At 38.3% G+C, this 25,686-nt stretch overlaps 1 protein-coding gene across 2 annotated transcripts in view; it reads right to left on the bottom strand.

The window, feature by feature from the left end:
* Window positions 1–25,686, bottom strand: part of SH3GL2 (SH3 domain containing GRB2 like 2, endophilin A1) — a 195,035-nt gene that overhangs the window by 39,468 nt on the left and 129,881 nt on the right. For both annotated transcript variants that reach the window (XM_045841029.1, XM_045841028.1), the window contains one exon: window positions 8,665–8,733. In XM_045841029.1, the coding sequence (XP_045696985.1) occupies window positions 8,665–8,733 (69 nt within the window). The remainder of the gene's footprint in view (window positions 1–8,664; window positions 8,734–25,686) is intronic.

Consider the following 25,686-nt stretch of genomic DNA (forward strand, 5'->3'; position numbering starts at 1 on the left):
AGTAGGATTTAGCAGACAGAAATAGGAATTAAAACAACTTCAGCATCCCCTGTGATTTGACGGAAATCTCCCAGGAAGGAGCCCACACCAACGCACAGTTTTACAGTCTCTGTGCCCAGTGAGGCAGACTCCTGGTTACCTAATCTAGACATCACCATAGCACAAGCTCTGGCTAACTCTCTTTGATCCAAGCGTAAAATAACATTCACTTAAAATCCACCTCTGAACACAACTTTGTCCAGGGTAATTATTTGTACACAGCATTATCAGGACACACCCTAAACAGGGAACAGCTCACAGAAAATTCATTCACTAGGATCTTGCTTTTGATTTTTCTCTGACAATCACTTGACAGAGTTAATCAACATAAATACAGCAGGAAAAAGGACTCATGGACATGGGCAACAGTGTGGTGATCGCTGGGGGGAGGAGGACACAAGGGGACTAAATGGTAATGGAAAGTATACAATAAAGATTAATTTTTTATATAAAAAAGGAGCATAGAAAGGGTGCAGCAACAAACATAGCTACAAAGTTCAAAGCAGAATAACAAACTGAAAGTTTGACATCAAAAGGTAAACTAAGCAAAGGGAGCCAAATATATAGTGACAGAAGATGATTTTTTTTAAAAAAAAGACACACACACACAGCAGGAAGAGATCATAGAGAATCTGCTCCAAAACCTTAATTAATTAAATATGTGAGTCTGAACCTAGAGAAGGCAAGAGAACTCCCTGAGGTCACAGGACTTGTGTGGCTATGATGGAAAGAAAAGGAGTCCTTAAGGTCATAGGTGAGGAGGTTTCTAAGAAATAGTGCTTAAGGAACTGAACTGTCCAATGCCCATCTGCAGGCAGGATGCTGACCAATTCCTAACTTCTTTTCATCTGTCCTCACTAATAAGGTCTGGGACTTTTTTGCTAAACTAACCTATACTGTGTCATTCAGGGACGGGCTGAGGTCCATTACCCTGTAAGAGCCTTCAATGTGCCTGTCAGGTATTTACTGGGAAAGCTATTCATAACCCTAATATGGCAACATACAGAACATACTCTCTTATTAACAGGCTTGGTCTAATTCACATGAACTAAGATTTCCACTTAAATAATTTATTATACCTGGGAAGAGATTTTCCCATTTGAGAGTAGCACAGTTTAACTTTGAACTTAAAACACATAGTTAATGTTTTCCTCAATGCCCAAAGTTTCCTATTATTGAAAATAAGGTTTGATGTGTCCTAAATTACAATTTCCTTTCTTATGAGCTCCTAAGCTTCTCTAACTAATCTTGTCTGGATAGGAGTAGGAAGCCATAAAAGAAGGCTATTTAGAGGAGGTAAGCCTTTAAATATATACAAATATGTGCATGTTTTCAGGAAATAAAAACCCTACACTGAATAATTTTTTCCCTGAAGGTAAAAGCATAGGCATATATTCTCCTGGTCTTTTTTCAATTTTCTCAATACCAACATTTTAGCAACTGTCAATACAGTTGGCCCTTGAACAACATAGGGGCTAGGGGTGCTGACCCCCTACACAGTCAAAAATCACACATAACTTTTGACTTCCTCCAAGACCTGATTCTTCCCTCCATAGCCATGAGGGATTAGCCTTGAGGAATTTGGATAGAAGGATTGTTTCCACCCAATGACAAATTAAATGAATTATGATAAGGACCATGAACATTCTATCCAGCCTTTCCCCACACCCCACTCTACAAACAACCCACCCTTTCTTTTTTCTTTTGTTTTAATTTTTTAAAATTTCAATTGCTGTTTAAGTACAGTTTTCTGCCTTTTACTCCCATCCCAGCCCATGCCCCAGTCCTCCCCACCTCCCTCCTGTTTTCACCCTTGCCCCTAGTTTTTGTCCATGTGTCCTTCATACTTTTTCCTGTAAACCCTTCCCCTTTTCCCCTAAGATTCCCTCCCCTCTCCTCTCTGACAGGTCACTGTCAACCTGTTCTCTATTTCAGTGTCTTTGGTTATATTTTGCTTGTTTGTTTGTTTTGTTGTTTAGGTTCCTGTTAAAGGTGAGATCATATGGTATTTGTCTTTCACCACCTGGCTTATTTCATGTAGCATGATGCTTTCCAGTTCCATCCATGTAGTCACAAAGGGTAGGAGCTCCTTCCTTCTTTATGCTGCATAGAATTCCATTGTGTAAATGTACCATAGTTTTTTGATCCATTCATTTACTCATGGGCACCTAGGTTGCTTCCAGCACTTGGCTATTGTAAATTTTGCTGCTATGAACATTGGGGTGCATAAGTTCTTTTGGATTGGTGTTTTGGGGTTCCTAGCAGTGGAACTGCTGGGTCAAAAGGCAGATCCCTTTTTAGGTTTCTGAAAAAATTCCATACTGTTTTTCACAGTGGTTGTACCAGTCTGCAATCCCACCAACAGTGTACTAGGGTTCCCTTTTCTCTACAACCTCTCCAATACTTCTTGTTTGTTGCTTTGTTTATGATGGCCATTCTGACCAGTGTGAAGTGGTATCTCTCATCATGGTTTTAATTTGCATCTCTCTGATAGCTAGTGATGCTGAGCATCTTTTCATGTATCTCTGAATTCTCTGTATGTTGTCTTTGGAGAAGTGTCTGTTCAAGTCCTTTCCCCATTTTTTAATTGGATTGCTTGTCTTCTTAGAGTGGAGTCATGTGAGTTCTTTATAAATTTTGGAGATCAAACCCTTGTCCAAGGTATCATTGGCAAATATTTTTTCCCATATGGTTGGTTCTCTTTTTATTTTAAAACTGTTTTCTTTAGCCATACAGAAGCTTTTTATTTTGATGAGATCCCATTTTTTTATTCTTTCCTTTATGTCCCTTGCTCTAGGGGACATATCAGTGAAAATGTCACTGCGTGTAATTTCTGAGATTTTCCTGCCTATGTTCTCCTCTAAGACTTTAATGGTGTCACAGTTTCTATTTAAATCTTTTAACCACCTTGAATTTATTTTTGTGTATGGTGTAAGGTGGTACTCAACGTTCATTTTTTTGCATGTAGCTGTCCAGTTCTCCCAACACCATTTGTTGAAGAGGCTATTGTTACTCCATTTTATGCTGATGCCCCCTTTGTCAAATATTAACTGACTGTAGAGACTTGGGTTTATTTCTGGGCTCTCTGTTCTGTTCCATTAGTCTATATGCCTGTTTTTATTCCAGTACCAGGCTGTTTTGATTACAGTGGCCTTGCAATACAGTTTGGTATCAGGTATTGTGATTCCTCCTACTTTGCTCTTATTTCTCAAAATTGCAGCAGCTATGCAGGGTCATTTATGGTTCCATATAAATTTTTGAAGTGTTTGTTCTATGTCTGTGAAATATGCCATTGGTACTTTAATAGGTATTGCATTGAATGTGTAAATTGCTTTGGGTAGTATAGACATTTTGATGATGTTAATTCTTCCAATCCACGAACACGGTATATGTTTCCATTTGTTTGTGTCTTCCTTGATTCCTTTCTTCAGTGTTGTGTAGTTTTCTGAGTACAGGTCTTTTACCTCCTTGGTTAGGTTTATTCCTAGGTATTTTATTTTTCTTTTTGCTATATTGAACAGGATTTTTTTCTTGATTTCTGCTTCTGCTGTTTCATTGTTGGTATACAAAAATGCCTTTGATTTCTGGATATTGACTTTGTATCCCACTATTTTGCCAAATTCATTTATTACATCGAGCAGTTTTTTGGCAGAGTCTATACGATTTTCTATGTAGACTATCATGTCATCTGCAAACAGTGACAGTTTTGTTTCCTCCTTTCCAATTTGGATGCCTTTTATTTCCTTTTCTTGTCTGATCTCTGTGGCTAAAACTTCCAATACTATATTGAATAGAAGTGGTGAAAGTGGACAACATTGTCTTGTTCCTGATCTTAGTGGAAAATATTCTAGTTTTTGCCCATTGAGTATGATGTTGGCTGTAGGTCTCTCATATATAGCCTTTATTATGTTGAGGAGTAAACATAATACCTCTACTCCCTCTACTCCCTCTACTCCCACTTTGCTGAATGTTTTTATCATAAATGGGTGCTGTACCTTATCAAATGCTTTTTCTGCATCTATTGATATGATCATGTGATTTTTGTCTTTGCTTTTGTTTATGATTATATTTATAATCATGATTATGATTATATATTTTTGCTTTTGCTTATATTTATTTATTGATTTGTGAATATTGTACCACCCTTGTATCCCTGGGATGAATCCCACTTCGTCATGGTATATGATCTTTTTAAGATATTGTTGGATGGGGTTTGCCAATATTTTGTTGAGGATTTTAGCATCTATGTTCATCAGTGATATTGGCCTGAAGTTTTCTTTCTTTGTTGCATCTTTATCTGGTTTTTGGATTAGGATGATGCTGGCTTCATAAAAAAAAGTTTGGGAGTCTTTCATCATTTGGGTTTTTTGGAATAGTCTGTGAAGAATAGGGGTTAGCTCTTCCTTAAATGCTTTGTAGAATTCTCCTGTGAAAGAGTCCGGTCCAAGGCTTTTGTGTGTCAGGAGTTTTTTTATTATTGCTTCAATTTCATCTGCTGTTATTGGTCTGTTCAGTCTTTCTGCTTCTTCTTCATTGAGTTTTGGAAGATTATATTTTTCTAGAAATTTTTCCATTTAACCTAGGTTTTCAAATTTCTTGGCATACAGTTCTTCATAGTAACTTCTTACAGTCCTTTGTATTTCTGTGGTATCAGTTGTAATCTCTCCTGTTTCATTTCTGATTGTGTTTATTTGGGTCCTCTCTCTTTTTTTCTTGATGAGTCTGCTTAAAGGCTTGTTGATTTTATCTATCTTTTCAAAGAATCAGCTCCTGGATTCATTGATCCTTAGAATTGTGCTTTTAGTCTCTATGTCATTTAATTCTGCTCTGATCTTGGTTATTTCCTTCCTTCTATTTGCTCCGGGCTATCTTTGTTGTTGTTCCTTGAATTCTTTTAGGCATAGGGTTAGGTTGTTTGTTTGAAGTGTTTCTATCTTTTTTGAGTAGGCCTGTATTGCTATGAACTTCCCTCCCAGAACTGCCTTTGCTGTGTCCCATAAATTTTGGGTTGTTGTGAGCTCATTTTCATTTGTTTCCAGAAACTTTTTGATTTCTTTCCTAATTTCATTCTTGACCCATTCATTGTTTAATAGCATGCTATTCAATCTCCATGATTTTGAGTGTTTTGGGTTTTTTTCCTTGGCAACCCACCCTTTCTCAGTCTCATATGGAATGGCATTCTTTCTATTCCTTCTCAACATCCTGCTTTTCTTGAAACTCAAAGCTGCCCCTTAAAGAGAATTCCTTTCTTTTCAAAATGGTCTATATTCACATTTCCAACCCTAAAACCCCTCTGGTTTCAACAGACAGTATTTTCCAGGATACTTTTCAGACTGTAAAGAGAGATACTATACCCCTTGGCTTGGACTTCTGCATTACCCACACGTGTAGAGACAAGATAAAACTTCAGGGTTTAGTTCAGGTGATCTCTCTTCTAAGAAGCTTCCACTGATCTACCAGGCCTGAGCTAGTTCTTCCATGGGAATCATCCCCAGGACACCAAGCACTATATCCTACAAGCTGCTGACTTACACACTGACTTCTTCCACCAGAACTGGAAGCTCTTTGAAGGTAGGAACTGTGCCTTAACCTTCCTTGTATTCTTGATGTCCAGCACAATGCCTGGCATTCTGAGGCATTTACAGATATTTTCGTGAATTAGTAGACATAACTACACACACAAAAATGCAGAATCACTGTGGCAACTGATGGAAATTTGAGAAGAAACAAGAGGTCCCTCATACTCTAGAACTTCCTCTTAATGAAAAATCTGCAGCTTTTCAAAGAACAAACCTACACAATGTCTGTACCATGATAGGAAATTTAGTTTGTGTTTAATGAAGCTTGTAAGCAACAGATACCATTAAAAATGAATACAGACACAATTTCATGCAAGGCACTTAAGCAGAGGAGAAAAATGGTTATGGGCAGGGTTCCTGCAGAGACAGCACAGCAGGGGGAACTCCCCCCAATCAGCTCTGGGAGGGGTAGGCTGCAAGGACTAACAGACACACATGTAAATTCACCACAGTTTAGCAGGGGAGGGGCTGGGGTGGCTGATTAGTGAAACAGCCTCTAGGAATACCCACTTCTCTCTCCTGAGTAGGGTAGTGCTGCTTGATGCAAACCTCTCATTTATTTCATTTTGTTGTTTAATTGTACCTCAGAGAATACAGCTAAATAAAGGTCTCTCTACTTCAAATCTCTGATGATCAGAAAACTAACTGTGGAAAAGTAATTCTTCTCTGGCTTGGGAATATTGAGGTAAAATACTTTTGTGAGTAATAAACCTATTAACAGGGGAGAAAATATTTGATATTCTAAATCCAAAGTATGTGCTTTCTAATTACCACAGAAATCTATACCTTTACTGAAAATTTAGCATGGGTAAAAAGTACAAAATTTCCAATGAAGCCAAGGTTAAAAGATGTGTGAAATAAAATGGAATAAAACAAATTTCCACACCACACTAAAGTCTAAACTTTTCAATTTACCTAGGTATAAACCAAAATGCAAAACCACAGGTGTGTTCTTTAAACAATTACCAAGAATTTACTTTATTGTAGGAATGTCTAGTTGTTGAAATAAAACATCTAGAAACTTATTTTCTAGGAAGCAGGAGAAATAAACCTTACCTTCAGACTCAGAGGGATGTCTGTGGGTCTTTACCTGAAGTAAAATACTTGCAAGATCCTCTTTTACTTCAATTAGTTTGCAGGATTGGAGTGGATTCAAAGCCTTAGTTGTTCAGTTGTAAGCTTTACTCTGTTCTCCAAATTTCTTATTCTTTTTAGTGTCATTTAAGAAACAAAGTTAGTTTGTTTTAGCTTAGGCAGTGAACTACCTAGATTATTACCTCATCCTGGCAGATGAAGAAAGCAGAACTCAGATTCTGACCTCTTAGTTCTAAATTCCTAAATACCTGGTTAATCTGCCATTAATGACATGGCACTGGCCATGTGGCATACTTAAAATTCCCTCCAGGGTGGAGGTGGAAGGACACATCAAAGGATAAGGGAGGACTAAGGAAGATCGGATGTAGACAGAGGTTGGTGCAAATTAGCAGACCTACAGGGCTGCCCACAATGAATGTGGAACGCCACCGCTGTAGGGAGAAGTCAAATGCAAGTCATCCTGCACAGGTGTGTCAGTGTCTGGAGACTCACATGCTGTAGAAGAAGAATGGCTAGAAGACTGTTTCATGAACTTGGAATAGCCATGGCTAATCCACTTAGGTAGATGACCAGGTGGTAATTAGAACTGTCCAGGAATGAGAAATGGGGACCAATGCAGAGATTTCAGCCCAGCAGGGGCAAGTGGTGGCCACGCTTTTGATGTAAAAGCCTGGTTTCCCAGACCTCTGGTTGGGACCAAGGACTCTAATATGATCTCCTCTCCCTTGGGTACCTAGCCTATCAGTGACATCCGTCTCAAAAACTTAGAATGACCAACTAGGTAAGCACTACACAGTCTCATTTTACGAGACTACTGTCTCCTGGCAACTCATCTGTTTGTTTCTTTTTTTTTTCTTTAAGGAATTCTAATGTGTCCTGTTCTCTCTTGTTTGCTGTTTCCTGTACCAGAAATATACTAGGCTCTGCTAACTCTTACTCACCCTCCACATTTTCACTTAACTATCAGGAAGGACTTCCCTGACCACCTTTTCTGGGTATTTCCTCTCTTCTAATCTTCTCCAGTGCTATGTTAATTCCCCTTGCCACGCTGGTCAGTATTTGTCCAAAGTCTCCCTTCCCTACTATACTAAACTCATGCAGTCGGGAACCTTGTATAACCTGTTCACTGCCATATCCTCCATGCCTGGCTCATAGGAGACACAAAAACAAGAATTTGTTGAATGCATCAATGAGCTCATCAGAAGAAAAACTGAAAAAATATAGGGCAGAGTATATCCAGAAATTTTCTTTGTTTGACTTTTTCCACAAAGAGTAAAAATAGCAAAACTCAGGCAGCCTGCTGGAACTAAAATGGACTAACTAAAAATATGATTTCTAGGTATCATAAGGTTCTGACATCCTCTCTGTTCAAGTACGGGGTTTGTATTTCCAGATCCTTTACCCATCTGCAATTTAACACCTAAAATAATTCTTTGCACAATGCAATACACACTCTGCACCATAAGCCTAAGTATAACTTGCTAAAACAGTATCAAAGTGAAAGGAAAGAAAAAGAGAAAAAATGGCATATGTCACCAGAAAAAGGAAATGGGGTATGCTATTCACCACCTCCAAGTTCACTTATCAAGAACCTACTTTTAGGCAGAATGCTAAAGGATTTACACTATTTTAATCCTTAATGAACGTTCCCCCAAGAAGGGATTAGTAGTCTTCGTTGTCCCTATTTGGAAAAGTGATGATACACCCAACAAGGAAGAGCACATGGTAGCATTTCACCTTCCCTGGCACTTTGTTCTTGGGACAGTATGAAGAGAGGACAGGATGCTTTACATCTTGTGTTTTAAAACAGACACAATAAAAAGCACTTCTAAGAATAACAAAATGTGTTCTCATGGTAGCAGTGGAGAGGATTTTTCTTTTTCCTTTCTCCCTTCCCCTCTCAGTATACAGGCAGTTTTATGACAAAGAAAACTCTGTGGTGAATACTTACCCTTTCCATCTCCTTGAAGTCATCATCCAGCTTGGTTCCTTCAGCTCCTCCAACCTTCTCACTCACTTTCTGTGAAAAAATAACCAAAAAGAATTATTATAAAGTTTCTTTTAAACATCTGTCACAAGTTTTAAGCACTTTCACAAACATCGTCTAGTCTAATCTCACAACCATTCTCTGACACAGGTGGGCAGGCCCATTTTCACTGTGGCTCAGAGGGTTTCAATAACTTACCTGGTAGGTTTTGAAAAAAGAATCCCAATATTCTTGTATCTTCCAATTTCAGCCCCACTGCTCTTTCTATTATGCACATCATTATGTAACTATCTAATCACTAACATTTTCCTTTGGAAAGTTCCGAGGGCCAACAGCATCACACAATAATCATCTCCCTCTGATAATGGATCTAAAATGCTATCTAGGTAGAAAATTGCCACTTCTTCAGTCAATTCCCCAAGGGCTATTGAAAACATCATCACAAACATCTAGCAAACTGGTAAGAAAAAAAACAGCTCAGTTGATCTTCAGATAAAAAGACTTCAATAGTAGCCTTATACAGCTCCCTGTAGCTGTCTACATTCATACATATGTAAGATAAACTATGTGGAAACATGTTGAGGGTGTTTCTGTGCTCCTCAATGTGAATTGCCAGTATCATATATTTTATATTCATCAATTTGGCCATTTTCCACATGTAGAATTCATGTTCATATAAAATTTGATACCCTATTATGTTCTGAAATAAAGATTCAAGTTATGTCTCATAAAAATTTATGAAGGAATCAAAAGAAAAATACTTTGGTTTCCTCAAAGGCAGGGATATTAGGTGCCAATGACACAAGAATCCCATTCCTCTTACAATACTCTCATTGTAAAGGTATTTCGATGCTTTTCAGTAAGACATTACTGAACTAGAATTACCATCCAGATATCAAAGTATGATTTTTCATTCCTTTAACAGCCACTGGGTTGAGGGCTTTGGCAAAGACTCCCACCATAAGCAGACCTGTAGCCACCCCAGCAACAACCTGTGTACTCCAGTAAGTTTGGTTCACCTCCTAAAAGGGCCCCTGGATGCATGGCTCTGTCCTGGCCATGGGAATTCTGATACACCCTTGATGGGGGTTGGGGGGAATTCCTTACCATCTCTTTTCCTGTCTTTAAGTCCTACTTTCTGGCTTCAGAACAAATCACTCTTCGTGAAACCAAGAGTCTAAATTCTATCACCACTGTGGCTTTGTATACAAGAGACCATCCACCTCACCCCAGCAGCAATAACAGAGAGAATACGCTGTGATGAAAGGCTGCGGCACGGACTGGTTTCTCTGCTCTTTGCTAAGTACACAGAGTAGTTATGAAAATGAAATGGCATAATAAATGTAAGAACCTGTGCCTACACCTACAAGATATGAGGTATATCCTACTTCCTGTCTCTCATCAATCAAGTGTATATGTGCTTACCAGTACCCTGGTCTTTCTCAGCCATTTATTTAACTATTATTTCATACCTGGAAAAAAATCTAGCAATTTTCACTAACATAAGACACTCTTAAGTAGATTAAGGTCAACAATTAAAAGTAAAATGTTAATACAAACAATATTAACATTTTTAATGTATATAGCTGACACATACTTTCACTTTCAATTTATCATCTGTGTACCACAAGAACTATGAACAAGTATTGTTACTATGTTTCAGATGATTAAACTGAGAGTTGCATAAATTAAATTGCCCATTCATGACACAGACCTTTAGCTACGAAGAGGTGGAACCAGCACCTAAATGCAGTTTTCCCAAGCAAAACCCTGGGCATCGCCCCTTTGGAGAGCTGTCCGTGGTACTGGCCATCACTGCCCAAAGTTCTAGATGGTCAGATGTAAATTTACTGCATTAACACTGACTGGGGTCCTTGACACTGGCTCTCTCACTTAACCTGTGTCCTGGGTGATGCTAACTATGTCAACAGGATGCACAGATCCAGGCTTCATCTGACATTACTACCACCTAGTCTAAGGCCTGCTCCAACTGTGATCTTGCCCAGCAGTTAGCATCTTTGCCAGCTTTCTTAAAGATGTTTACCCAAATGGAATTAGGGTTGGGGAGGCCACAGAATTCAGTTTAAAACCTTGCAGTGGGAGTCCATGTGCCAGTGCCTTGGCCTATATACACAGGTTTTAGTTATAGAAAATCAGGAATGAAAGGGGCCTTAACCTTATCAAATTTTCTCTATCACCAAATTTTTACTATGACTTTTTACACTGATTCCTTGCTTTCACTTTGCTCAGTGAGGACTGTTTTAGTTCAGACTGCAATACTGCTCATACTGTTTTATTCTTGAAGTATGAGGTTTTTTAGTTAAATTTGGGCTGGGAAACTAATCTAGTCAAACTCCCACACAATAAAGAAATATATATTACACATCCCCAAATGAACTCTCTCTCAGATCTACCTGACTAGCTGCAATGTCAGGGAACTGTATCCTGAGGTCCCATTCTGGTTAAAGAGGACCATTACAGATAGACTCCTATGACTTATGAATGAGATTTAACTTTTATTTGCTAAACTGTCACAAAAACAAAGAGCTGAAAAGTGTCTCCATTTATAATAACATTAGAGAATCCTGTTGACCTTGAGTTAATCATGTTTTGACCATCTCTAGGGAATAAAGTATTGCCCTCAGCAAAACCACAAGGGCTATATCACAATTTCAATCCCATACTGCTCACTTGAGAGTGATTGTAATTTTCCCACTTTTTTCATTCATCAACAGATTATAATCATGGTCACTGGCTCATTGTACCAAACAGGGTAAAAAACAGGATTAATCTGTCCATTAATAATTTAGAACTAGCCTTAGTAACTCACAATGAGGCCAATCCATCAGTCTATTGGCTTTAACTATTTGGTTTAAGTAGTGGTTGTGCGTGTGTGTGTGTGTGTCAGAGTGAGAGAGAATAAAAATATAAATCTCTCTTCCTAACAAAATATGATATTTGAGCTGCTCTGAGAGAAAAACAGCTCAGCAAACATAGTAAACAAGGCTGAGAGATAGAGGGACTAACTTAATTGGTTGGTTGATATAAAAATTTCTTATCTAATTAGAATCTTGAGAAAATAAGAGTATTCAACATGACATCTACACTGTCCTCAGGGCTACTGTTTTTTCAAGTAACAAAGGATCTAACTATATCAAGCATTGAATTAAACAATGGAGTAAATAACAACTGACTCATTCATTAAGAGTATGCCACATATGTTTTCCCTCCTGTTCTTTAAATAACATTACTAAAACTTCTCTATATGAAAACCAAGGTAAGGCATACAGGCTCCCTGAGCCCACCTGGCCAAAAATGAGTTTTATTTTCCCTACTCAGTACCATTTATTTAAGAATAGTTTTGCCCTATTTTCTGGTGAGGTGATTCCTGAAACCAAGATTTCATAGTATTGAATATTTTCTGTTGCCGTTCAGTATATTTTGGCTAATATGCTTGCCATTTGAGAATTTTCTGTTGCTGTTCAGTATTACTTGGGCTAACATGCTTATTGTTTGAGAAACTGAGCCTCTGTTTAAATAAAAATAAGCAAGTTATTTGAATTTTAAAAAGCACAAATGGCCCTGGCTGCTGTGGCTCAGTGGATTTAGCGCCAGCCTTTGAACCAAAGAGTCATTGGTTTGATTCCCAGTCAGGGCACATGCCTGAGCTGTGGGCCAGGTCCCCAGTAAGGGGCACGTGAGAGGTAACCACACATTGATGTTTCTCTCCCTCTCTTTCTTCCTCTCTTTCCTTCTCTCTAAAAATAAATAAAATCTTTTTGAAAAAGCACAAATAAACTAACATAGTCCCTATACCCTCTAAAAACTTCCTCTATTCAAATTCCTTAATTTTACCCACTTAGCACAATACTGAGAGCTTATGCTTCTAATCTTATCCTCTCTTACATTCTACATGTAATCTGTATTCCAACTGAACCCTACATCTCATCTCCCTCTATCTTATTCTTCATTGTAGTCCTCACAGCAGGTACTCGTAAAGATTTGTGGAACCAAACCACAATGTACTTCTGTAAACAGTAATGCTAAGATGACTGAGAGGAGGCATAAAACGAGGCTGATCACCTCACTCTGGGATGGCCTTTCAAAAAGGCACAACTTTTCAAAAAAAAATAATATAATCAACTCATATTTCAGATTAAAAGCCTTCATTCTGATTCTGCAGTAGTGTTGTGTCATACTGACTATTTTTCTCTCGGTACCAAATGAGGGGAGCCAGCAGGAAGAGACATAGCTTAAACAAATGACCACTGTTCCCGCCCAAAAGATGCTGTACTGCTTTCCCACAATGACTCAGCCTCCCCCTCATTACTGTCACCTGTAGGCAAAAGACCATCCATCCTCTAGCTACAGCTCTGATTCTTCTCTGCATGGCATCTTAGTTATTAAATACTGAAGGGCCAAATGCCATTTCTTCAACTGCCTTTCATAAAGGTGTCCTTGAAAATCACATCATCAGTAAAATTCAACAGATAAGACCAAATTCATTCAGACCCCACACACCTGCAAAGTTACTGACCTCCTAGCTTCCCTGTTTTTGTTCAGCTTTATCTCTATGAACAGTCAGGTTTCCTCACCACCACCAAATCTGTTTACTCCCTCTGCCTTGGACCTGGGCCTATTTCCTCTCTCTTCTTTTTTTTAAATTTTTCAAATCTTACCAATTATCTAAAATGCTCACCCAGATTTCACCTTTTCCATCACTTGAACACCCACTGTGTCGGAAGTTATCAGACTTCCTTTGCACTCTTAATGAAGTACCTCATCTTTTGGACTACCTGGAACTTGCCACCTGACGAAAATTGCTGAGGACCTTTGTTCATTTGAATTGTAACAGGTTAACAGAGGCAATCAACTCACACACTTCTTTATTTGAAAACTTCTGAGAATGCATTACTGAACATAGTGCTTGCAGAGCAGATACTTAATTCTGTTGAAAAAGAATTACCTGAGTGAATTATTTTAAGACCAAAAATTGCACATAATTAAAAAAAAGACCGTTAACTGTTTGTTGGCACTGGTTCTATGTCTCCTGAGAGTTTAATCCCCCTCTAAAGTATATCATCTTTTTGGCAAAAATATTAAAACATTCAATAAACTATGATATGTGACATTTTATTTATAGCCAAAGCTAAAGAAAATTCTCTTAACTGTAATCAGTTTATATTCATTCACCCAATTACTTTCAGTACAATTACAATTAAGAGTAATGATACGGACTTCCGGCAAGATGGAGGCATAGGTGGATGCACCATACCTCCACGCACAACCAAGATTAGAACAACAACAATTTAGAGGCAGAATAACACCCAGAACTGATAGAGAATTTATCTGAATGCAAGTCGGACAGCCAAGAAGTTGAAGTACACCCGTTCATCCAGACCGGTAGGAGGGGCAGAGACGAGCAGCTGGGCACGGGTCTCTGCACGCGGACTACACGGAGAACTGGGCGCATAAGGCAACTGGGAGCACATAAGCTATCCAGGATGCGCAAGATCACAGCGGGTGGACCCTGAGTACGAAAGCAGCAACTGGCGGACCCAGTGAGGCTGCAATTGTGAACCAAGGCAGAGCGCACAACCCAGGATCCCAGAGAAGGGATTGAGATCCCGGGAGAACGAAGCTACCACCATTGTTCCCTCCCACCCCCGCCCCTGCCCCCACATACAACGTCACAATCTAGCGACTGGGGTCCCCGGGCCTGGTGAACATCTAAGGCTCTGCCCTTCACCATAACAAGAGCGACCAGACCAAAAAAAAAAAAAAAAGAGACATGTCTCAAAAAAACAGATCAATGCCCCAGGGCTCATCCTTTTGAGCGACTAAGAGATAGCCAACCTATCTATCCTATCTATCTATCTATCTAGCCTATCTATCAGATGCACAGTTCAAAACACCAGTGATCAGGAAGCTCACAGAATTGGTTGATTTGGGGCACAAATTACATGAAAAAATGCAGGTTACCATAAAAGAGATGAAGGAAGATGCACAGAGAACCAATAGTGATGGGAAGGAAACTGGGACTCAAAACAATAGAGTGGACCAGAAGGAAGAAAAAAACAACCAAACAGGAAAGAATGAAGAAATAAGAATTCAAAAAAAACGAGAAGAAGCTTAGGAACCTCCAGGATATCTTTAAACGTTCCAACATCCAAATTATAGGGGTGCCAGAAAGGGAAGAGGAAAAGCAACAGATTGAACATGTATTTGAACAAATAATAAAGGAGAACTTTCCTAATCTGGCAAAGGAAATAGACTTCCAGGAAATCCAGGAAGCTCAGAGAGGAGAGCCCCAAAGAAGTTGGACCCAAGGAGAAACACACCAAGGCACATCATAATTACATTAGCCAAGGTAAAAATGAAGGAGAGAATCCTAGAAGCAGCAAGAAATAAGGGGACAGTAACCTACAAAGGAGTTCCCATCAGACAGTCAGCTGATTTCTCAAAAGAGACCTTACAGGCAAGAAGGGGCTGGAAAGAAGTATTCCAAGTCATGAAAGACAAGGACCTACATCCCAGATTACTCTATCCAGCAAAGCTTTCATTTAGAATGGAAGGGCAGATAAAGTGCTTCTTTGATAAGGTCAAGTTAAAGGAGTTCATCATCATCAAGCCCTTATTTTATGAAATGTTAAAGGGACTTCTCTAAGAAAAGAAGATAAAGAAAAAACATGTATAGTAAAAGGACAGCAAACTCACAATTATTAACAACCACACCTAAAGCAAAACCAAAAGATACTAAACAAACAACTAGAACAGGAACAGAACCACAGACATGGAGATCACATGGAAGGTTAGCAACAGGGGAGGGGGAAAAGGTACAGAAAATAGGTAGCATAGATTGTAGGTTGAAAATAGATAGGGGGAGGGTAAGAATAGTATGGGAAATGTAGAAGCTAAAGAACTTATAAGTATGACACATGGACATGACTAAAGGGGGGGATATGGGTGGGAGAAGGTGTACAGGTTGGAGGGGAGTGAAGGGAAAATGGGACAACTGTAATAGCATAATCAATAAAATATATTTTTAAAAAAGAAGAGTAATGATATATATTCTTCCCATTAATCATGGTTCTAAATATGTATTTTAGCTTGTATGTATATGCACATTTGTGGGCAAACATGTTTATGTGTGTATGCATACCCACACACATATGATAGAAAGTAAACATATTTTCCCAGAGTGCTTTTTAAAAATAATAAAAAATGATGATATTAAATGCTGGACTAAGTATTTACTCATATTAAAATAGAATTACTTTAATTTACATCCATAAGTTAAACATAGCTAGTCTGTTTAGAGCAGAAAGTAGAACTCATATATTACCCTGCCTATATGCATCATAGAACAATCCACAAAATTAAATATATTTACAGTGAAACTTCATTGACAAGTAAATGAGAAACGTCCAGGGTAAGGTATTTGTTAGTTTGTTTGTTTGTTTGTTTGTCTGTCTTAATTGGACTTAAAGTCAAGAGACCTGATTTCTAGTTCTGACAGCAACACCAAATAGTTGTATGAAAGAGAAAATGCATAACCTGTTAGCGCTGCAGTTTCTTCACCCAAGAAATGAAAACCAACATCATCAAACACTGGATTTTTGAGAATTAAATCAGGATATACATGTAAGAGCACTTTATAAACTATCAAAAAACATTATTAAAATAACAGATTTATTATGTCTTAACAAGTGGTCTTACACATGAAAGGTAGAATTTTAAGCTGGTTTCTTACATTTGGCAAAAAAATCTAAGTGTAACTTAACTAATTAAAGAATAACATTATTTACTGCACAAGCTCTTCAGAAATAAGTTATAACAACTTCCCCTTTAGGACGTCGTACTGTTTTCGTACTATTTGAGGATAGGTATCACCTATGACAATAAATAAAAGAAGCTCATACTCTGACTCTTCATGAAGGTTCTTTAATTATTTCTCATCTGTAAGGCACTAAAAATAAAATGTATAATGAAAATACTTGATGACATATCAAATATTCAGAAGGTAATAGGAGAATCAAAATTACAGCAGTATTTTCTCGGTATCTGTCTAAACACAAGTATTCCTGTTTTCCCAGATGGTGATATTCCCATGCATGAAAGGCAGGGTGAATTCACTTCATGGGATATAAGTTTCACACTCATTTTTCTCAGCTGTCATTAAATTGGAATGCTTAAATGCCATGATGTTTTGAAAGTGAATTTCATATATATATATATATATATATATATATATATATATATATATATATATATGCACACACATACATTTTTTTCATTTATTTATATGCCCCATCCAGGAACTTCAAATTTTCTTAGAAAATGAGTAAAGATTTTTCTCTATCTAAAATAAGCTAATTCTGACCATTTCTTACTATCAGTAGAATTTGTATGTTGAAGAAAAATGGAAAGGTTCCTCTTATGTAATATTAAAAAAAACAAGAATTCAATAGGATTAAGGCTGATTTTGCTTTGAATACCTGGACTTAAAAGCCTTAAAATGAGTTTGGGTGAGCTAAGTACCTGGCCCTTTTCCCAGCTTCCAGCCTCTTTTTCTGGTCAACTACTGTATGGAAAATACAGAAATTGATTTACATGATGTTCTCATTCTTTCTAGTATGGTTCCCAGGGGTTGGAAGTAAAAACTTTCTAAACTGCATTTACCCAAAGTGAGAATTTCCCAAAGACTATGTAGCTACTCACATCAGCCCCTCAAAGGGAGTGGTAGGGTTTCTTGTGGAGCTATCGTTCAGTTTCAGTCCCTCTCTGGAAAGATAGTTTATACTATCAACAATAGTTTCATTTACAACATATACTCTCCTTGTCTTCTAGAAAAAAATTAAGTATAAAAATGTGCAGAATAAAAGAATTTAGTATTTCTCTAATTTTTGACTCCTCAAATAATCTAGTTCCTCATCAGATAAGGGCTAATTTAGCAGCAAGTGTCCAAACGAAGGGAAGGCTATTTCCATAAAGTTTCCCATCCCTGGAAATAAGAAAAAGTTTATACATTCTCATAGTCCACTGCGATAAGGCATTTTGCAAATGAACAAAATATAAAAAGACAATGTCTTCTAAAAATAGACCCTTAAGACTTAGGGCTAGAACTATGTCATGCAGTATTTCTTAAATTCTATTTAAGGCTCAGTTATAAATTCCCTTGAGAAGAAAAAAAAAAAACAGAACTCACAAAGAGAAAAAATGGTACCAGTAATTCACTTGAGATTTTAGTCCTGTTTAATGAATGACCTAGAAATGCCTAATGACACAGTTGATAAGGCAAAGAGGGAGTAGCCCTAGGCATTCATTTGTTGGGATAAGCTGCTAGAAGTCCCTTTCTGTTTTGTGGGCTGAAACCTCAAACTTCCTTGGGCCTCTGTTTCTTAATCCACAAAAGAGGCAAGGGGTGGAATTTGGTGAGATCACCAGGGGAGTTCTGAGATCTCTTGCAATTAAAAATTTGGTGTCTATTTTGGTGATGGTTAATTTTATGTATCTATTTGGCTAGGGTACAATATTCAGTTGTTCCATAGAACACTTATCTAGGTAGTATCCTGAAAACATTCTGCAAATGTGGGCAACACCCACAATCAGTGGACTGTAAGCAAAGGAGGTTATCTTTGATAACCTGGGTGGGCCTCATCTAATCAACTAAATTGAATTATGAACAACACCCTGGTTACCTTGAGGAAGAAATTCTGTCTTCATATCCTACTTGTTCTGTTTCCCTGGAGAACACTAACTGATACAATTTCTATCTGATGGAGTGTTATTTATAGCACATTAAAGGTGGATAATAAGTTAGGAAAGGAAGGAAAAAGAGAAAATACCATGAAAAATGCTGTGGTACTCTTTCCCCCAGATTAGGGTTATATTTATGCAAATCTCATTCTTAAAGAAAAAGATAAGAAATCACCTTTAGATTAAATTCACCAAGTAGAACGAATACAACAGAACTCAACTTGCTTGCTTATTATGCACCAGGGACTCTGCCAGCACTGGAGGTCCCATACACACACAGGACTTGGCACATGCTCCCTGGGAACTTAGAGTCTGGTGGAATATATGGATAAACAAACCATTTCAATATACCGCAGGTCCTCAAATAACAAAGTCATTTTATTCAATGTCATTTCATTACAATGTTGATGGAATGCTATAGAAATTTAACTCTCATTTACATCAAAAAGCGTATGGCAAAACTGGTTTTGTTAAACATCATTTTGCTTAAAGTTGCAAAACCTATTGATTACATTAAGTAAGGACTTACTGAAATAGAGTAAGTACCTAAAAAATATGTAGACAACCATCAGATCCTAGGATGGACAATTTTACCCTATTTGGATCAGAAGACAAGGTTGGGGAAAGCTTCTTGGAGCCTGGCTGATAATCAAATGAGTTTAAGTAAGACAGAATGATAGACATGGGATGCAGGAAAAAATTTCTCTGATAGAAGCTACTCTATGACATAAAGCAAACGCAATTAAAAACAGCGCCTACAGTAAAGTACATATATTTCAGTGCTGCCAAAGCCCAAAACATAAGGCAGGGAAGGATAAGAACTGAGGCTGAAGGAGAGATCAAATGGTAAGAGTCTTCTATGCCATGTTTTTCATGTTTTGTTTTGAGTTTTAATTAATTCACATAATTGTGTAATTATTACTAAAATGCAGTTTTAAACCTCCCATCACCCCAAGTTTCCCTGAGCCCATTTTTAGTCAATGCTCGCTTTCACCCTTAGGCAACCACCAGCCTGCCTTCTGTCTCCATAGTTTTACCTTTTCTAGATATGCCATGTAAGTAGAATCATACAATGTGTCATTTTAATATCTGGGTTCTTTCACTTAGAGTAAAACATCTGAGATTCCTCCACGTTGTTGCATGTATCCGTAGTTCAGTCCCTCTTACAGCAGAACAGTATTTCTTTGCATAGTTATACCACATTTTATTTACCTGTTCACCAGTTGATAGACATTTGGATTGCTCCCAGTTTGGGGTATTTTAAATAATGCTTCTATGAATACCTGCATACAAGTCTGTGTGTATATATGTGGGGGTTTTTTTTGGGGGGGGGGGTAGAAACCTAGAAGTGGAATTGCTGGGTCTTATGGTAAGCATATATATTTAACTTTTAAGAAATATCCCAAACATTTCCCAAGTGGCTTACCATAAAATCATAGACTGTATCTTATGATTGATGGGGAGCCATTAACTGGTTTAAAATGAGGAATATCATATCTAAATTAATTCCTAAATCATCTGATTACATAATGCAGACTGACTTGAAAAAAACAACATTAGAGATAAATATACCAGTTAGAATATTACTGCAATCATCCAGGTAGAAGTTAAAGGCTTGAACCAAGAACTCTTAGAGGAAGAATGGACTCAGTAAATATTTAGTACATAAAATAAACAGGAATTTGTAACTGATGTGATAAATAGGAATGAAGCAGAGAATTCTAAGATGACCCCTACATTCCAGGCTTTAGCAGACAGATGAATACTAATAAACAGAAGTCAAGTATAGAGCCACTACTGGGTTTGAATCCAAGTAAACATGTCTAACAGGCAACTGAATATACATATATATGAGTCTACAGCTCTAAGGGGAGAGCAAGGCAGGAGACAGATGTATGGACTCAGCACTATGTATTTGATTTGTAAAACTGGAAAAGCAGATGAGATTGCTCAGGGAGAACAAGTATCTGGCCAGATTACTCTATCCAGCAAAGCTTTCATTTAGAATGGAAAGAGAGATAAAATGCTTCACAGATAAGGTCAAGTTAAAGGAGTTCATCATCACCAAGCCCTTATTATATGAAATGTTGAAAGGACTTATCTAAGAAAAAGAAAATAAAAACTATGAACAGTAAAATGACAACAAACTTATAACTATCAACAACTGAATAAAAAAAAACAAAAACAAAAACAAATTAAGTGAACAAATAGAACAGGAACAGAATCACAGAAATGAAGATCACATTCAGGGTTAGAAATGAGATGGGGGAATGGGAGAGGGGAGAATGGGAGAAAAGTACAGGGAATAAGCATAAATGATAGGTACAAAATAGACAGGGGAAGGTTAAGAATAGTATGAGAAATGGAGAAGCCAAAGAACCTGTATGTACAACCATGAACTAAGGCAGGGGAAATGCTAATGTGGGAGAGTACAGAGGAGAGGGGAATGCAGATGAGAAAAATATGGGACAACTGTAATAGTATAAACAATAAAATATACTTAAAAATATATAAAAAGAACAAGTATCTAGAGAACAGTTATGGATCAAAGAGGGAACCCTAAGCATCACCAATAAATAAGATCTAGGCAGAGGGAAAAAGTCGACAAAAACAAAACAAAACAAAACAAAAAAACAGCCAGAAAGCAGGGGGAGAATTGAAAAAGAAAAGGATCAAAGAAGCCAAGGAAATAGTTTCTCAAAGGAGCTTAAACAAGCCTAGAAGAGAAACAAACGAGGAGATGGTGGTGGGTGGCAACTAGAGCCAGTCACTCCAAGAGTCTGACAGCTCTGTGACCATGCAAACTGCTGTGTGTGTGATGCTGGACAGTACAGTGGGTTCATAGGCAAAGTACATGTGATCTAAAGGATACTAAGAATCCAACAACAGGAATTACATCATCATACTTTTTTTGTACATAGTATACATATTTTTTTCAGTTTGCTTTCTGCAATAGAAATACGATTCAGAACCGTATGAAATACCCATAAGAAATAAAGTGACCAACAGTTGTTGGGTCCAAGCTGCTTGGCAGGTAGCTTGGGGCAGGCTCCATTTCCATCACTCGTGCTTGGGCAGCCTTCCTCCATCCATTCAAGGAAGGTACTTCAGCTTCAGAGAGCACACATCTAGGACAAACTGCACGCCAATGGGTATGAAGACATTTGAGAGACTTCTTAGTATTTCACACATCAATAGATTCAGCTCTCCACATAGCATTTAATGTCACCAAATGTGGCAGCCAAGCTCTATCCTCAGGTGTATACACTCTTTTCTTCCCAAACCAAAGGAAACCAGCACCATGCTTATAGCTACAATATAAGTCACAAATTTTACCTTAAAAACAGTAAGAGATATGAAGAGACCAGAAATAGTCATGAAAGTAGATGGACAACTAGTTGGCATTTAGTGAAGAAATCCCAGATGCACCATCTAATACAAAAAAAATCATCAACCCACTGACAAAATAACTAAATTAAGAACAAAGAATAACCTAAGAAAACTCAGAAAGCCCTGACTGGTGTGGCTCAGTGGGATAGGCATCATACCACAAAACCAAGAGGTCTTGGGTTTGACTCCTAGTCAGGGAACATGCCTGGGTTGTGGGCCAAGTGCCCAGTTGGGGGCATGTGAGAGACAAGTGATTGATGTTTCCCTCTCTCACTCCCTCCTTCCCTTCCCCTTGTTCTAAAAATAAAAAATAAATAAAATCTTAAAATAACTCAGAAAGATGGATCCTTGTTTGAGATATCAAGTTTGATAACTCATATCTGCAGAACTTCCATTATCAGAACAAAAATTTCAAAAGCACCTTAGTGCTTTTACAGATTTCATTGATAATCCTAGGCAATTTTTTGAATGCTAGGCAGCTCATCTCTGCAAAGGCACTGTGCACTGACAGGTGCACCATGCTGCTCTTCCACCACAAGCTGCAAAGTCTGCTGCCTGCACTGCGGCAATTCCCCTGGAGACTCACACCTTGCAGGCTCATGCTGAAGTCAGAGAAGGAAAGAAGGTGAAGAACACCCTTCCCCCCAACCCCCCCACCCCCCACGCTCAACGTACAAATTCCTTGTTTGCTTTTTTACTCACAATCTCTGGTATTAAAATGTTGGGACCCCTCAGCCCCTGCAGGATATATGTAACAGGAAAATCTGCTGCAATAGCTGGAGCATATATTCGAGTAATGTCGCTGCATCCCACACCGTATAACATTAACTTGATTCCTTCTTTCCCAGGATGCTTTCAGGGTGTAGAAATATGCTTCTGCCTTTATCATTCCATTTCCTACTGCCACAACGAACTGTGTGATGATAGTTATATTTCCCACTTCTACACTACTATACATAGCATTTGAAAAACAACAGGTACAGTTTTGGCTTTTCTACAGGCTTAAAGTTGCTCGAAGTTACGCATCAAATGGGGGACAGGCTCTAAACACGACTCCAGCATTCCAGCCTGCCGCTAATGGTTTCCTCTGCTTTCAAGTTTATGCCCAGCGCTTTTCAATCATGGGGAATCTTGCTCTTGACTGCTTGCAAAACTCTAATGAAACTATGTCAAAACTAAAATTTGAAAAGGATACAGAAAATAATAGTCTCTTTTTTAATTCTGCACAGGCTTACTAATGTGCTAATATCAGCACCTGCTCATGAGTAGTAGGTGGTGAATACAGGAATTCTTAGAGGCATCCTCTTGTTTGTCCAAGATGAACAGAAGAGGAAGGGATGGAGGACTAGTTAGAAGAAAGAGACTTTTAAGAAGAGAGGAGTAACTCTTCTTATGACAGGGAAAAAATGAAGCCATATGTGTACCAAGAAGTGACAATTATTTTGAAGTCACATGTACTCAAGCTCTGGTATAGAGGGAAGAATGAATTAACAATTTTAACAATTTAATTAAGATATAATTAACATGCCATAAAGTCTACTCATTTCAACAATTTGACAATTTTAAGTATATTCACAGACCTGTGTGATCATAACCTAATGTGAGTTTTTAATATGTTTTATTGATTATGCTATTACAGTTGTCCCATTTTCTTTCTTTCTTCCCCTCTGCCCTGCACACCCCCTCCCACCCGCATTCCCCCCCTTTATTTCATGTCCATGGGTCATATATATAAGTTCTTTGGCTTCTACATTTCCTATACTATTCTTAACCTCCCTCTGTCTATAGTCTACCTACCATTTATGCTACTTACTTTCTGTACCTTTTCCCTCTCTCTCCTCACCCTCACCCCCACTGATAAGCCTTCACCCGATTTCCATTTCTGTGATTCTGTTCCTATTCTAGTTGTTTGCTTAGTTTGTTTTTGTTCAGAGAGGGAACAATGGCACTTGCTCCACTCTCTGCCAGATTTCAGTCACTTCCCCCACTACCCGCAATCAATTGGGCCCTTCTGGTGCTGATTCCCGGGTGGGTGGGCTTGTGTACATTCTAAGACCCTGTGGGTCTCTCCAGTGAACTCTCCTGTGAGGCTGGGAGTTTCTCTCACTGCTGCCTCAACCCCCACAGGTGTTTTCAGTCACAGGTTTTAAGGCTTTATTTCCCTGCACTTGAACCCCGGGTTCTGTGGTCTGCCTCACTCCCCAGTTGTTCCTCCCAGTTTATCTGTGTACAAATGTGGGACCACACAGTCCACAATCCACTGCCTTGTCAGGTCCACCAGCCACCTCCTTGCTCACCAGCCTCAGCCTTGCCAAGAGTCCTCTCCTCCTGGCTGCTCGTCTCCACCCCTCCTACTGGTCTGGATGAATATTTCTTCTTGAACTCCTTGGTTGTCAGAGTTCCATACAGTTTGATTTTCTGTCAGTTCTGGTTGTTTTTTGTTTTTAAATTTGTTGTTGTCCCTCTTTTGGTTGCACGAGGAGGCACAGTGTGTCTACCTACGCTTCCATATTGGCTGGAAGTCCCAACCATAATGTAATTTTTGGACAGTTTCATTGTGTCAAAAAGAAACTGTACACATAACCAGTCCTCTCCTCCAACTCCATTCAGTGCTCCACCCCCTGACAACCACTAATCTCCCTTGTGCCTCTCTGGATTTATATATTTTGGATGTTTCCTATAAATGAAATCCTATAATTATATGGTCTTTTGTTTCTGTCTTTTTTTACTTAGCATAATATTTTCAAGATTCATCTATGTTGTAGCACATATCACTACTTCATTCCTTCTTACAGTTGAATGACATTCTATTGTATGAATAGGGCATGTTTTGCTCATCTATTCATAAGTTAATGGATGTTTTGTGCTATTTTCTAGGTTGGATAATCTTGGGCACATCATTTCACCTGTCTTAAGTTTTCTGACTTAAGAGGTTGATAAAAGCTACCTCCCAGGGAAGTTATGAAGATTATATAAGATAACTAAGTGCTTTGTCAACTATAAAGTACTTCAACATAAAGCTAGGGTCCTTACTCTACAAGCACCACCACATGACCCTGTTACTTAAGAGTAACAAGGTAACATGGAAATTCACGAACTCGGTCACTATAAGGTAGAGGCTTCCAAAATGCTTCTACCCAGGACTAACTTGTGGTAAAAGGAAGAAACACAAACATTTTCTAAAATCCAGGCTGATTAAAGATTGAGATCCATTAATGTGTAAGACATCATTCCAGATGAGGATCTTTAAAACTAAAATCATGTATCTGTCTGTACTTGGTACTAGTTAAAGATGAATTCAAAATTTACATTTCAAAAGGAAACGCTATACTGAGAATGCATTTTTTCAGAAGTAATCTCAAATATTCTTATCAAATCAACTCATGCTATCAGAATTTTGTGGTGTATTAGTTCACTGAGTTAGTTCACTGAGTTAGCAACAGTAAGCAAGAAAAGGGAATACATACATTAGCCCATGCAGTGTAGTTTTTCTATTTGTTTGTTTTTGCAAAATTAGGGATTCCAATTCAGATTTTGGGTGGGGATTGTAAGAGAGAGGAAATCTGGCCACCCATCAACAGAGAATCACTACGAGGGTAAATTTGTATTTCTGATAAGGATACACCACCCCATGGGTGCCTATGTATGCCAGAGACTAGGGACAGGATCAGTGCCAGGAATGGCTGAGGAAGTGGGGCAAGATGAACATGTGCATGACGGTTACACAGCCAGGTTGTATGAGAGACAGGGCTGAAACCCAGGACTCCTAATTCTCATGCACAATAAATTTCCTTTTTCCCAGGAAAGGGTTTACTTGGCTGTGATTGACAGAGATCA

Source organism: Phyllostomus hastatus, unplaced genomic scaffold, assembly GCF_019186645.2.
Source record: "Phyllostomus hastatus isolate PE091 unplaced genomic scaffold, TTU_PhHast_1.1 phas_contig_34, whole genome shotgun sequence".
In the NCBI taxonomy this organism is placed as follows: domain Eukaryota; kingdom Metazoa; phylum Chordata; class Mammalia; order Chiroptera; family Phyllostomidae; genus Phyllostomus; species Phyllostomus hastatus.